General features: G+C 43.7%; 1 protein-coding gene across 1 annotated transcript; it reads right to left on the reverse strand.

Moving 5' to 3' along the window:
* Positions 1 to 80: 80 nt before the first annotated feature.
* TMEM129 (transmembrane protein 129, E3 ubiquitin ligase) lies at positions 81 to 12,880 on the reverse strand. The gene is made up of 4 exons (XM_075420362.1): positions 12,628 to 12,880; positions 11,529 to 12,003; positions 7,651 to 7,810; positions 81 to 4,397 (listed from the first exon to the last, which is right to left on the reverse strand). The coding sequence occupies exons 1-4, from the start codon at positions 12,830 to 12,832 to the stop codon at positions 4,149 to 4,151; spliced, it is 1,089 nt and encodes a 362-aa protein (XP_075276477.1). The 5' UTR covers positions 12,833 to 12,880; the 3' UTR covers positions 81 to 4,148.
* Positions 12,881 to 13,131: the final 251 nt, after the last annotated feature.

The following is a 13,131-nucleotide window of genomic DNA, read 5'->3' on the forward strand; positions in this document are numbered from 1 at the left end:
CGGTAAGTCAGACTGATTTCCACCCATGTAAAGTTTTAACTGGTAAACATAACTTAAAAATGAAAACCAGAAGTCTTACATAAAATCAATTGTATTTTTATTCAGCTCTTCAGAGAGTTTTAAGATTAACTACATCTATTCATTAAGCCCTTACTTAAAGGCTATCCAAATAATACTGTCCTTTTTAAAACAGGTAAGTTATCTAGTAAATAAAAAAATCAACCACAAATAAGAAACCCTGTGGTATATCTTTGGAAGAAAATGTCTTGTAATGCATGTAAGACCTTGAATATTTATATCTCAAATATCTCAAAGTCAACATTTCTTAAGAAATGGCACTCAGAACTTGAGTCAGTTATGACTTACTGAGGTTCAGCCTGACTGGAATGGTCTGCAGCTGCAGTCTACCAAGTTGCAACACAACAAAAATACTCACACTGAAGTGATCACCTAATAACCTGGTATTCTGGTTTGAAGGTATGGCAAGCCTCATGGTAAGCAGCTGTGTTCACATGGATTCAGAATACATCCTGCTTGGAAAAAATGCCTTTTTTGGGTTAGCAAACTATGTTAACCTAAAAAATTGACAGAGAACATATTTTGCCAGTATTTTCTGGAATGCTACAATTACAGAAATAACACAACTGTGGAAATAAATAGCCTCAGCCCATGTTTTCAGAAACACCTGTTCAGCTGCAGCACATAAGAAAATTTGGGCTATACATGCATACACACATATGGGGTATTTATACTGACCCTGTGCACCCACATATAGATTGTCTTACTGTAATGACGTTACATTTATAGAACGTACTTCAGATTACTAACATTGCCTACCCACAGGTCAGTGATGTGGAAAAGCATACACACAGTTGAAAAAGCAACACTAAATCACTAATAATTCAAGAAAAAATTTTAAGTAAATATTTTAGCCCATCACATTACTTGGTTCATTTTTTTCTTAGAAAAGTGCTGTAAAAAGACTGATTCTAAACCCTATCCATATGTTTAAGAAACGTATAAAGATTGGGTGGGAGGCAATGTATTTATTTTTGATGCAGAGAGAGATCTGCTCTAGAAACAGCCATATACATGCATATGGTTCTTCGGACGATGACCTGAAGCTGTCACAAAGACAAATGCCTATTTTTGTACTCTATTAATTTTCATGTTCAGTGATTTATTGAAGACAAATAAGATATCACATGGCTGTGCAGGGAGAAGTCACAGTTTGTTCTTCTACTGTCTCTAAGAATACATCATATGGATTTTTAACAAGTTGATTCTCTAACACAGCCTTTAAGAAGCTTACAAACTTTGGAGGCATGCCAGATTAAGAATTTAAACTTGGGAAAAAATGCTTGTTTTAAGGAATTTAAGCCAGGCACTATTATTAAAAAATAATTTTATTTTGGTAATTATTACTAAGTTTTCTGAGAGGCACTTCTGTGGATAGAGCACTACCATTGAAAGATGCAAAAGTATTATACATTCATGACTGATACTCTGTCGTACTGTTATATTGGCAAAAGAATTAATATGAAGAAAAGCAAAGTTCCACTGAAATGAAAACTTCTAATCAATTCAAAGCAGATTTCTGTAAAGAACTCCACCACTGCACAAGCAATTAGGAGACTAAAGCTCTTACTATTTGAGATACTATTGGCAACTGACCTGCTTTTCTTGTATAAAACCCATCCGCAACTACATGCACCTATTATCTAAGTTTCTCAAGGCCTTCACACATCTTTACAGTAAATATTTTTTCTCCGAACAGGAAAAGAGCTGTAGGAATTGAATGACTGTCAGTGGCAAAACTGCAACTCCAAAATCCTACCCTCTCTTCTGCAAATATTTGAAGGACCACATCCATTGTATCTGTGCCACATTATGTAAACTTTCCAGAACTAAATGGTACAAAATGCTTATTTGTAAAGGCTGCTGTGTAGTGAGGAGGTGCATGTCAGGTGACACCACCCAGCCTTGTAAGAATCTTCCAGCGGTTAAAAAGTGCTGCAGAGATCATTTCAAACTCCCAAATAACTTTCCCACAGAAGTACTGGAAAACATTTTAAATTCAATCACTGATCAGCTCCTTGATTTTTCATTAATTTTCAGACTTGTCAAGAAATCTGTCTGAAACTCAGGAGTTCAATTTAATCCTATTCAGATGAAGACGGACATGCTGCTTAAGATCTCTTTGGGAAAGAGACGAATCCAGCCTCAGTGTCAAATTTTCACTCTACACAATCCAAAATAAAAGACAGTGAAAAAAAGAAAAATCGCCCTTATTAATAGGTAGTACAGCTAATTGCATAGTAAACGTTGTATATGTAACCACTGAGATATGCTCAAGCAATTAGTGTCCTTTGACCCAAACAGTTTGGACTTTCATAAGTGCATGTTATTAAAGAAACCAAAACAAAAAACCCAACACCAACAATGTAACATACATGTTAGCTCTCAAATGATGTTGTCAAGTCTGTTCTCAACTCCTTATCCCTCTCCAAAACCTGGCCTGCAGCCACATTCATAATCATGTCCTGGCTGGCTGGCTCGAAGCACCGTTCGGTGCACTCACCACGCAACCTGTAGCTAGGCTCAGACTCTAATGAAATCTTTCATGGCTGCGCTTCCAGTATCGGTAGCATTTTTAGCATCCTGACACCTATTCTTGCTCAAAGCAGTTGCCTGTCATAGTAATCAGGATGCTTTCATGTAATCACTGGCGTATCATCTATGCTAGTGACTTACTGGTATGATCCTTCTGATTACACAGGTGGCAGGTATTAGGGCTTTTATTCTCCTAGACCAAAGCATTAAAATATTGCTTTCTCTCACTAGGTGACCCACCTGTCTGCCTGAGGTTACTACCCCTCTAAGACGGACAACCCAAGCAAGCAAATACCTGCATCTCAGCCCCTGCAGTGCGCAGGTCAGTGTAAAAACTCACGCATTCTCGAGTAGCTTGAGCCTTTCCACCAAGCAGTATGTCAAATAATTGTTCATTGAAGGGTGCAATGAACAGCTAGAATACTAAGCACTGCATTTAAATCTCTCTTACATGTATAGGAAATACTTTGATTTTAATTTATGAATTATTCAGATGCAGATCAGATCAAGAAGTGTGCATCAGTACCCTATGAATATTAAAACAGCAACTACTGCTTATGATTGATCTTTGAATTGCAAGCCTGAGAAACTTCCGTTAATGATCGCCATTCCCGGGGCATCTAGCACGGCAACTTGTACCCTTGTGATCCTGGCGTCTCAGGGGAAAGGTTAGCCCTCAGAAAAAGCTCACAGGCTTTGAAATAGCTAACCATTCTTTCAGAATATTTAGACAGCTTGAATGTTTGCTGCGCTCCTTTCAAATGTGTTTCAAAAAAAATCCATCAACTAAAGAGCATCGAAACCCTAAGCAATGTAGCTCTTGGAAACAACAGATTTAACAATGCATACCACTAGCAGTTTAGGTAAATGGGGTATGTTTCTGAATCCTTCTGTTGTTTGAAATAAATATATCCATAAAAAAAATAATCTAGAGGCAGATTAATGGAATAAACGGTCCCTGGGGGAGTTGTACATCTTCAGGGATTAAATTCCTTAGCCTACAGAAACCAATCCCCTTTATAAGTGGAGGGACCACGAGAAGGAACGCCACCGGTATATTTGCTTGGTGAACACTTGCAGAGATTAATTAAGAACTTCACAAATGGATTAAAGAAGAACAAAAGTATCAATCAAGTCTAACCAAAGGAATTTTCTGAGTTAGCCCTTTACTAAAGAATCAAAACCCAAACTAAATGTAAAAATTTAAAGAATTTAACCTACTTCAAAACTTGAAAAGAGAATAGTACTGCAAATATAGAGGGATACCCTTATTCCATCCAAGACATAAGAAAGCAAAATAGGTGTTAAAAAAAAATATTCCAGAAACTGACATCTGGTGAATAAAAACCAAAGATACCATTAAAAGTGGAGAGGAACTGAAAAGATTTACATCTGTTTTCAACACTGTAACAGAGAGCTTTGGAGTTTGCACCCCTATAGAATGTGAAGTCTAAAATGAATCAAACGGATCTTTTAACCAAATCCATTCTGAAACACATTGAAATTCAAAAAGTTAAAACATACCCAAGTATTATTCATCGTATTATGCAAACATCTAAAATGCAAAATTTGGCTCGGCAAGTCGGACAAGGCACTTGGCTTGACAGCCAGGTCTCTGGGTGCTGCTGATCCTGTCGGCTGGCAAACCATTTGCCCATGCAGGTGAGGCACCACATGGGACGACAGTAGCATTGCTGGCATTCCCCTTCGTTTGGCTCCTGGCAGTTCTTGATGAGCTTGATATTAGCAATAGTCTGCATACACCCTATGCATGGCTCCAGCTCCTAAAGGAGGAGAAAATCATCAAAATTATGAACTGCACAGAATGGTTTCTGTCATTGCTCCTCAAAGGCTTTTAGAAAATTATCTACGCACAAGCATAGCAGGAACATGAGTTGTTGGGCAAAGCCTCAAGGCCAAACTGCCCCACCAGAAGATACCAAATGCTTTCAATCTCCAGAGCTGTGTTTTATTAGAACACCCTGTAACGAATGAGAACGCAGTATCTCTTCAAACAGAAAACCGAGACTGCTGCATGAGACTGATTAAACAAAAATTACTGAAAATAAATGTTCTTTCTCTCTTTGAAGAGCTCCACCTGTTTCCAGAGCACGCTAAGCAAGCAGCCATCTTCATCGTTCAGACATACTATTTTTCAAAAAACATACCAATATAAAGTAAGGAGAATAAACAAAGCAAACAGTTCTTCCCACTTACTGCAGCAAATGGCAGTTCCTATCTTCCATCTTTGTAAGAGACATAAATCACAGAGGAAATCGGGGCTCTACTGAACTCAGTGGGCGTTCATTTTGAAGGACCAGAAATTTACTTAGTTTTTCTTTGATAATATTGGAATAATTGATACTTCCCCACAGTTAATTATGCCACATGAACTTGCAGTTGCATATAGGGAGATCACCTTGCTATGAAGTGTTTTACAATTCATAATTAGTATTTCCTGTATGTCTTCCAGCCAAAGCTCTCCAAGAACTTGACCAAGTTCAAAAGATAGCACACTGAACAGACACAGGGACCTGAATCCTGTTCATACTGCTATCGATGTAACAAAAAGCAGCTCTACTTTGTGGTCTCCAGTTCCCACCTCCAGTGTCTCTTCCCTTGTCAGCTCAAGTGTCAGTTCTACCACACTGGCAGCTTGACTGTGGAGCCGATCCAGATGAAAACTAGTCATCTTTGCTTCTTTTCACCTCGATCATTTACTCCAACCAGTTTTACCACAGACTAAGTCTTGTGTCAACATGAGGATGAGGAAAGTGCGGGAAGTACAACTGCTGCTTTCAGAAGCTGTATCAGCTTCAACTTGTGAAATTAGGGTTTATCTTAGTTTTTAGGCAGGAAAAACTCTAGCATAGAAAGGTTAATTAACTTTTTCATGGAGCTTCAGAACAGGGAAAAATGCTATGTTGTATTTTCAATGTCCATAATGGCATAATTTCTGATGTTATTTATCACTCAACATCAAACCAAAATTCGGTAGCTCAGCTGACACTTAAATGTGTCACAAATTAAAAGCCCTGCAAGACAGCAACTCTCTCAAACGAATAGTATCTTCTCTTTATTTTGAACATCTTTTTTCCCTCTACACTGGCACTGCAATCAGAACGCACAATCACATTATGTGCAGACATATCTGATCCAGTTTGATTTTAGCGAGTTTGTGTAACCATACAGTGAAGACACCCTATAAGCTGCATGACACTACCAAAGAGATCAAGAATGCACTCCATCAGCTGGAACATCTGACGCAGATTCACTGCAAGGTCACCAGAACTAGTTTAATTAGTTACCTCTGGTACACGGAACAGTGCTCTAGTCACACTTCCGGTTGCTGCAGAAGGATAACAATGACCAGGTCTCCACAAACATTACTGAAGGAAGGACTTCATGATGTTATTTACAATTAAAGCAAGCCTCAATTAAGAATCATGAATTTATTTCAGTGGAAGATCCAGAAAAACCTGGCTGTCTAGAAAAACAATTGTAATGGAGCAAACTGCCTAAAGAACAGTAACAACAGCTGTGATTCTAGCTCCCCATAAACTTTCTGGAAATGAAACCTCATCATTTCCAAATGTTTTCAAGTAACATTTTAATGGAAATTATTATAGGGAACTTTCTTCCACTATGCTATTTCTCATGTCTCAAAAATACAATGTTCACAATACAGTTCATCTCCTCACAGAAGGAAGACACAGACAGAACTACATTTATTACATTACAGCTGCACCCACCCTGACTGCGTGAACAGCACTTTGCTTCAGGCGTCACAGATGAAGAGGCCTGACTGAAGCTGTGCAGACCTTGAGAAACTGTGCTAGGCCACATCTTCTCAGCAATTTAAGGAATTTAGCCTATGTCTTATCAAGAGGTAACAGTACCAGCCTGAGCTGGAACTAGACGAAACTAGAACTGCTACGGCTGCACACCCTCACCGAAGGGTAGTTTGACTACGAGCCAATCACTTTACACTACAAACATGTGCAGCCCCCCCGAGCCCACTGAGCTCTCCTGTACAGCAGTGGGCTGCACGGTGGTGATCTCTCCTTGGGCAGGATGCTGCTCAAGGTCACTTCTCAAGGCTGAGAGATTCCTTATCCAGCATCTGTTATCTACAGCAAGGTGAGCGACATTTTCTATTAGATCTAAAGCATATTGTATACAAGCTAGCTAGCTTAATTATTAGAAGTGCAGTAAGTAGTAGAGTGTTTGACTGCCATCTAATTACCATTTAATTGCTGTTTAATTACCAATTACCGTTTAATAATAATCATTTAATAATTATCATTTAATCATTGTTTAATAAAACCTTTTGGTTAACCCCACAACGATGACTTCTCTTAATAATTCACCTTTGACAGCCCTAATGTCCTGGTTTCGGCTGGGACAGAGTTAATTTTCTTCCTACTAGCTGGTATACTGCTGTGTTTTGGATTTAGTATGAGAACAATGCTGATAACATACTGATGTTTTTAGCTGTTACTAGGCAGTCAAGGACTTTTCAGCTTCTTATGCCAGCCTCAGCTCCCGGGCACACGGGAAGCCAGGAGGGGGCACAGCCGGCACTGCTGACCCCAGCCGCCCAAAGTGATATTCCATACCATATGACATCATGCTCAGTATATAAAGCTGGGGGAAGAAGGAAGTGGGGGACATTCAGAGTAATGGCGTTTGTCTTCCCAAGTAACCGTTACATGTGATGGAGCCCTGCTTTCCTGGAGATAGCTGAACACCTCCTGCCGATGGGAAGCAGTGCATGAATTCCTTGTCTTGCTTTGCTTGTGTGCGCAGCTTTTGCTTTACCCATTAAACTGTCTTTATCTCAGCCCACGAGTTTTCTCACTTTTGCCCTTCCGATTCTCTCCCTCATCCCACTAGGGGGGAATGAGCAAGTGGCTGGCTGGTGCTTAGTTGCCAGCTGGGGTTAAACCATGACAGTTGTAAATTACAGAGTAATCACAGGCCCACCTATATTGAAAAGTATAATTATTACAGTCTCACATGGATAGAAAGTCTCACCTGAGTGCTTGGAACAGAGTATGTCTGGTTAATTTCCACCAGAGATGTAAAGGTTTCTAGAAATAAATCACTAAGGCTTTGATGGATCACAACATTAGCTGCATTGCTGATGGGAGCACGGAGCTTTTCTCGGAGCTCCCCATACTCTGTGGAGTTCAACCTGAAGAAAAAAAGATGGAACAAAAATGTTACCTTGATTATCCATTCAAATACTTTGATGGTACATTGCAGAAGTTAGCATCAGAGAAGGGAATCCACAGAAAAACTACTTAGGTTGGTACATTCTAGTCAGAATAAGTACACAGCATTTTGTTTTCTTTTGCTGTTTAGTTGTTGTTTTTGACACAACTTGGACAACAGAACATGCTGTCCTCCTTCACATCTGTGTCAGATTGCCAACAGGATATGCCAGAGATTAGCTAAAACATCATACAAAAATAAAGGAAGGCTTTTCAAGTAATCAACATGAACAAAAACAATACATTAACTATAACGTACTGCATGCACAATTTCTGTCCACCTTTTTAAGGCCTATTTACTTATACCGTATCTAAATTCTAGTTTATAAACTCCCGAGGACAGAGATCATGTGTCATGTATCACATGGTGATGCAGTACGTGTAAGTATCAGAAAGAATGTCAATCAGTATCTGTGGGAAATCATATAATTTGAGACAGAACAGCACTGTCTCATGACCCTGAAAGATCAGCACGTCCTGCGCCTCCCTTCTCTGTTCTCAGGAGATAAGGTGTTTTCACACACCCAGCTGCAAAAGATCCTGGAAAACAGCAACTGTGAACTGGCATTCACAAAGCCACGAACCCAAAGCTGATTGGCTCTAGTAACTATTGTATTAGTATATAAGTTATTCACTTGAGCAATAAAATGATTCTGATCGAGCACAAGATTGGGGTCCCTGAAGTCATTCACCACAAGTATCAGTTTCTCTGATTTTATGATACAATTTTAGATAAAACCTGAAATTTCCCAAAGATTACAGACAGCTGCTGCATGTGACTTACACCTGGATTTAAGGCTGCAATAGGCTGTGTTTCACATTAGGTTGCTTCTGCCAAAGTGAGGCCCACAGACCTCAAGTAGCACATGAGACCTTGTGCAGATCCCACAGCAACACATCACCGCTGTTACCCCTTTTTAATACAACAGTTCTGAACCGTAGATTCAGAACTCCCAGCTCGATGTTTCCAGTCATTAAACAGTTTTCATGGAGAAGCCCTGGGAACATCGCCCTGAAAGTCCTCATTCTCCCTGCCACTCGCTGAGTTCCCGGAGCCCAGGACAATGAACCGCTCGCTTAGCTTCAGCTCCCGGTGGTCTCCATTGTCTTAAGTTCTATAGGATAATGTTGTTTGTTAATGGATACTGTCTGTGCCAATAACAGAGACCTTTGTATTCGGAGAAAAAATTCACATTGAACACCAGGGAAATGTGGCCTGCCTACACAAAAGCATCCTCCTTCCAGAAACATCCCACTGTATCTAATTCCAATTCTGGATACATACAATGATCCTGCATCCTTAATAGGGGAATTTAGTCCTATACCACTTTTCTTAAAACCTGTATGACTGCATTCTGGCAGAGATTTGCTATTTCTGACACATCTTATTACAAGAACTTTTAGACACTCTTCTCAGAGCTGTTCCGTTTACCCACAAAATACAATTTTGGGGTTCGGATTTTTTTTCCCCTAAAAGTAATTACCAAAGAAGACATGATTTTCTCAGCTGGGGATGTAGTTTTATCACTCTGGCACTGAAGCACTTACAGAAGAAAATCATTAGTTTTTTAATACTTATGTGGTCACTACTCTCACAGGTCTATAAGTCTCCTCTTTTCTTACGATGGTCACGCTTAACTAAGCTCGCTCTCATTCCGAGCTCTGCTCACCTGGATATCTAACACAATCACCTCTGTGCCTTCCTCATGCGTGTCAGGACCCCCCTGCACACCTACAGGTCTGGCGATCTACCTGCTTTTAATTACCTAGGTAATAAATGCTACTGACATACAAATTTACAGCAAACAGACACCCAAATGCCTTTTCATATATAGAGTTTTAGGAGCATTAGCATGGCTTTGTGTACTCCTTTTAATGACACAACGGCAACAAAGACATTAGCACCATTCTAATCAGTGTTACAGGTTTCTGCAGAACTTGTACTTTTGCCTAGCTACATGGAGAGACTGCTGAAAAAAATAGCATGGGCCCTTGGAAAACAAGCCCTAACAGTTCACAGCACGTTTGCTATGATTTACAGAATCACAGAATCACAGAATAGTAGGGGTTGGAAGGGACCTCTGTGGGTCATCTAGTCCAACCCCCCCTGCCGAAGCAGGGTCACCTACAGCAGGCTGCACAGGACCTTGTCCAGGCGGGTCTTGAATATCTCCACAGAAGGAGACTCCACAACCTCCCTGGGCAGCCTGTTCCAGTGCTCTGTCACCCTCAGAGGGAAGAAGTTCTTCCTCATGTTCAGACGGAACTTCCTGTGCTTCAGTTTGTGCCCATTGCCCCTTGTCCTGTCACTGGGCACCACTGAAAAGAGCTTGGCCCCATCCTCCTGACACCCACCCTGCAGATATTTGTAGGCATTTATAAGGTCCCCTCGCAGCCTTCTCTTCTTCAGGCTGAACAAGCCCAGTTCCCTCAACCTCTCCTCGCAGGGGAGATGTTCCAGTCCCCTCACCATCCGTGTAGCCCTCCGCTGGGCTCTCTCCAGTAGCTCATCTTTCTTGAACTGGGGAGCCCAGAACTGGACACAGTACTCCAGATGGGGCCTCACCAGGGCAGTGTAGAGGGGAAGGAGAACCTCCCTCGTCCTGCTGGCCACACTCTTCTTGATGCACCCCAGGATCCCATTGGCTTTCTTGGCAGCCAGGGCACACTGCTGGCTCATGGTTAACCTGTTGTCCACCAGGACACCCAGGTCCCTCTCCGCAGAGCTGCTCTCCAGCAGGTCCACCCCAAGCCTGTACTGGTGCATGAGGTTGTTCCTCCCCAGGTGCAGGACCCTGCATTTGCCTTTGTTGAACCTCATCAGGTTCCTCTCTGCCCAGCTTTCCAGCCTATCCAGGTCACGCTGAATGGCAGCACAGCCTTCTGGTGTATCTACCACACCTCCCAGTTTGGTGTCACCAGCAAACTTGCTGAGGGTACATTCTAACTCTTCATCCAGGTCGTTGATGAAGAAGTTGAACAAGACTGGGCCCAGTACTGACCCCTGGGGGACACCACTTGTCACCAGCCTCCAACTAGACTCAGCGCCTCTGATGACAACCCTCTGAGTTCTGCCATTCAGCCAGCCATTTACTGCTATGAGAACACATAAATCAGAAATGGACCAAAATTACTTCCTTGCTTTAAGGGCAGTTAGCTTGCAGTAGCTCAGCGAGAACTCTTCTGAGTAGCAACAAAATTATGAGCCTTGAGTAGAAGAAAGAAAAAAAAAAACAAACTGTCATGGGTGAACAACAGCCAGTTTTAGACAAATAGCTATTTCTCCTCCCTCAAAATTTGAAGACCAAAGATTCTCCCTTTCATCCCTGATCATCTTTCACCTAAGTTTTTCCAGTTACTTCTCTGTGCATCCAGCACAATCCTCTTCCTAAGAATGGATCAAACAGGGCAGTTCCTCTGCTTCACCGTTGTGCATTCAATACTGTAGGTGTACGAATCTTTCTAAACGACCTTTCTTCACTGCACTGCGTGGCAGAACTGTGCATCCAGCATCTCTGAACACCAAGCAGGGAGCAAAAAGGAAGAAAAGAGACCCAAGGAGTTTTCAGATCTGCCACAAGAGCACTCCATTAGAACCATTAAATAGCATATATATAACTAACAGGGTAGTCGTTTTACCGGATGTCAAATGCCTTCACGTAGGGATTAATACTGGCAACACGGATGGTGAGGAACTGCACGGGCATATTCGAATCCGGGGTGAGTTCATGCTGCCTGGAGTCTGTCACCGTCAAATGAATGTCCTGCTGCTGGGCCACGTGTAAACAGTAAGTGGTCACTTTAATCACCCACGTGTCTGTAACGATCACCCTCGCTCCTGGGGCTCCGGTAGCAAATTTGTCGATCCTCCTAAATTCTGTATTGATGGAAGAAGCTACTGCCCTCCAACCCGACTGTGGGAGGGCATGAACAGCAAGCGTTCGGGCTAACGGATGATTATTCCAACCTTTCCGCGACCAGTAATATGCCAGGGCACTGGTGACTGCTGGAAAGAGAACAGCGAAGAAGAAGAAAGTTTTCCATCCTTTCGATGCCAGGTAGAAAAAACAAAGATGTTTTTCAGGTGCAGCAAAGCACATGCCAAGGTAATAACCTGCAAGGAAAAAGACTTACTGTCAGAAAGCAATTCAGTGCACGCGTAAACACATACCCCGACTCACACGGTTATCTTCGCAGTGAGCACGCCTCCAGGAGGGCTGTGGTACTTCTGGGTGATAACTCGAACTCGAGCCTCTTCACCTAAGCAGTATAAGGTAAATTCTTACCCGTCGCTACTTTTTACCAGAATTACGTAGCTAAATGAAGCCGATTTGAATTTGCAGGTTAAATAAAAATACCTGGAAGATGCCACTTAGTTTGAGCAGAACTCTATGGCTAAAGGAAGCTGCTCTGAATTCGCTGGTTAAATCAAACGCTGTTCCTTTGTAACTGCACGTACTCCGCTGCAGCCCACTACTTGCGAAGCTCAGGGTGTACGCCACAAAGAAGCCTGAGAGACGCTGAAATACTGCATTTCCGAGAAGCGTGGTGTAACCTAACCCACCCCCACTGGCGCGTCCCCGACGGGCGGGCGCTGCGGGGAAGCCCCCTGCCCCGCCCGGGGCGCAGCAGGTCCCCGAGCTCGCCTTCCCCACCGACGAGGCTGAGGGGCTGCCCCCTCCCCGGCCCCCGCCGCGACTGCCCCGGCCCCCCCCCCCGTTCTCCCTCCGGGTCTCACCCAGGGGCAGCAGGGAGTGCGCCAGCAGCGTGCCGGTGCTGCGCCGCAGGTGGTACTGCACGAAGGCCGCGTCCTCGCTGCCCAGCCAGGCGGCCAGCAGGCTCTGCACCGTCAGCCCCGCCGAGCGCACCTCGTCGGGCGGGAACACGAAGCAGACGGCGAACACCACGTAGGCCAGCGTGAAGGTCACCGCCGGGGTCTCCATGCTACCGCCCGCTCCCGGCCGCGGCCCCGGCCCCGCTCCCGGCCCGGCCCCGCGGCTCCCTGGGAGCGGTAGTTCCCGCCGAGCCCCGGATGGGCGGCGCGGCGCGGGGCGGGGCGGCGGCCCCCACTCGGTCGCTGCCCCCCGGGGCTGGGTCCCGCTCCCGGCGGGCACCGAGCGCGGCCTCGTGTCCGCCGGGCTGGCCGGGCCCCTCGCCTCCCGCAGCGGCTCGGCCCTGCGAGCCGCGCTCCGGGCCCGGCTTGGGAGAGCTGTGTCGGGTGCGGGCAGCGGCCTCCCGGGGC

The sequence above is a fragment of the Opisthocomus hoazin genome, chromosome 5 (assembly GCF_030867145.1).
Source record: "Opisthocomus hoazin isolate bOpiHoa1 chromosome 5, bOpiHoa1.hap1, whole genome shotgun sequence".
NCBI lineage: Eukaryota > Metazoa > Chordata > Aves > Opisthocomiformes > Opisthocomidae > Opisthocomus > Opisthocomus hoazin.

Coding starts and splice junctions, on each gene's coding strand:
- TMEM129 (XM_075420362.1), bottom strand. CDS start 12,832: ATGGAGACCCCGGCGGTGACCTTCACGCTGGCCTACGTGGTGTTCGCC. Junction 12,004..12,627: donor GCACTCCCTGCTGCCCCTGG/GTGAGACCCGGA, acceptor TTTTCCTTGCAG/GTTATTACCTTGGCATGTGC. Junction 7,811..11,528: donor GTGAAGGCATTTGACATCCG/GTAAAACGACTA, acceptor TTTTTTCTTCAG/GTTGAACTCCACAGAGTATG.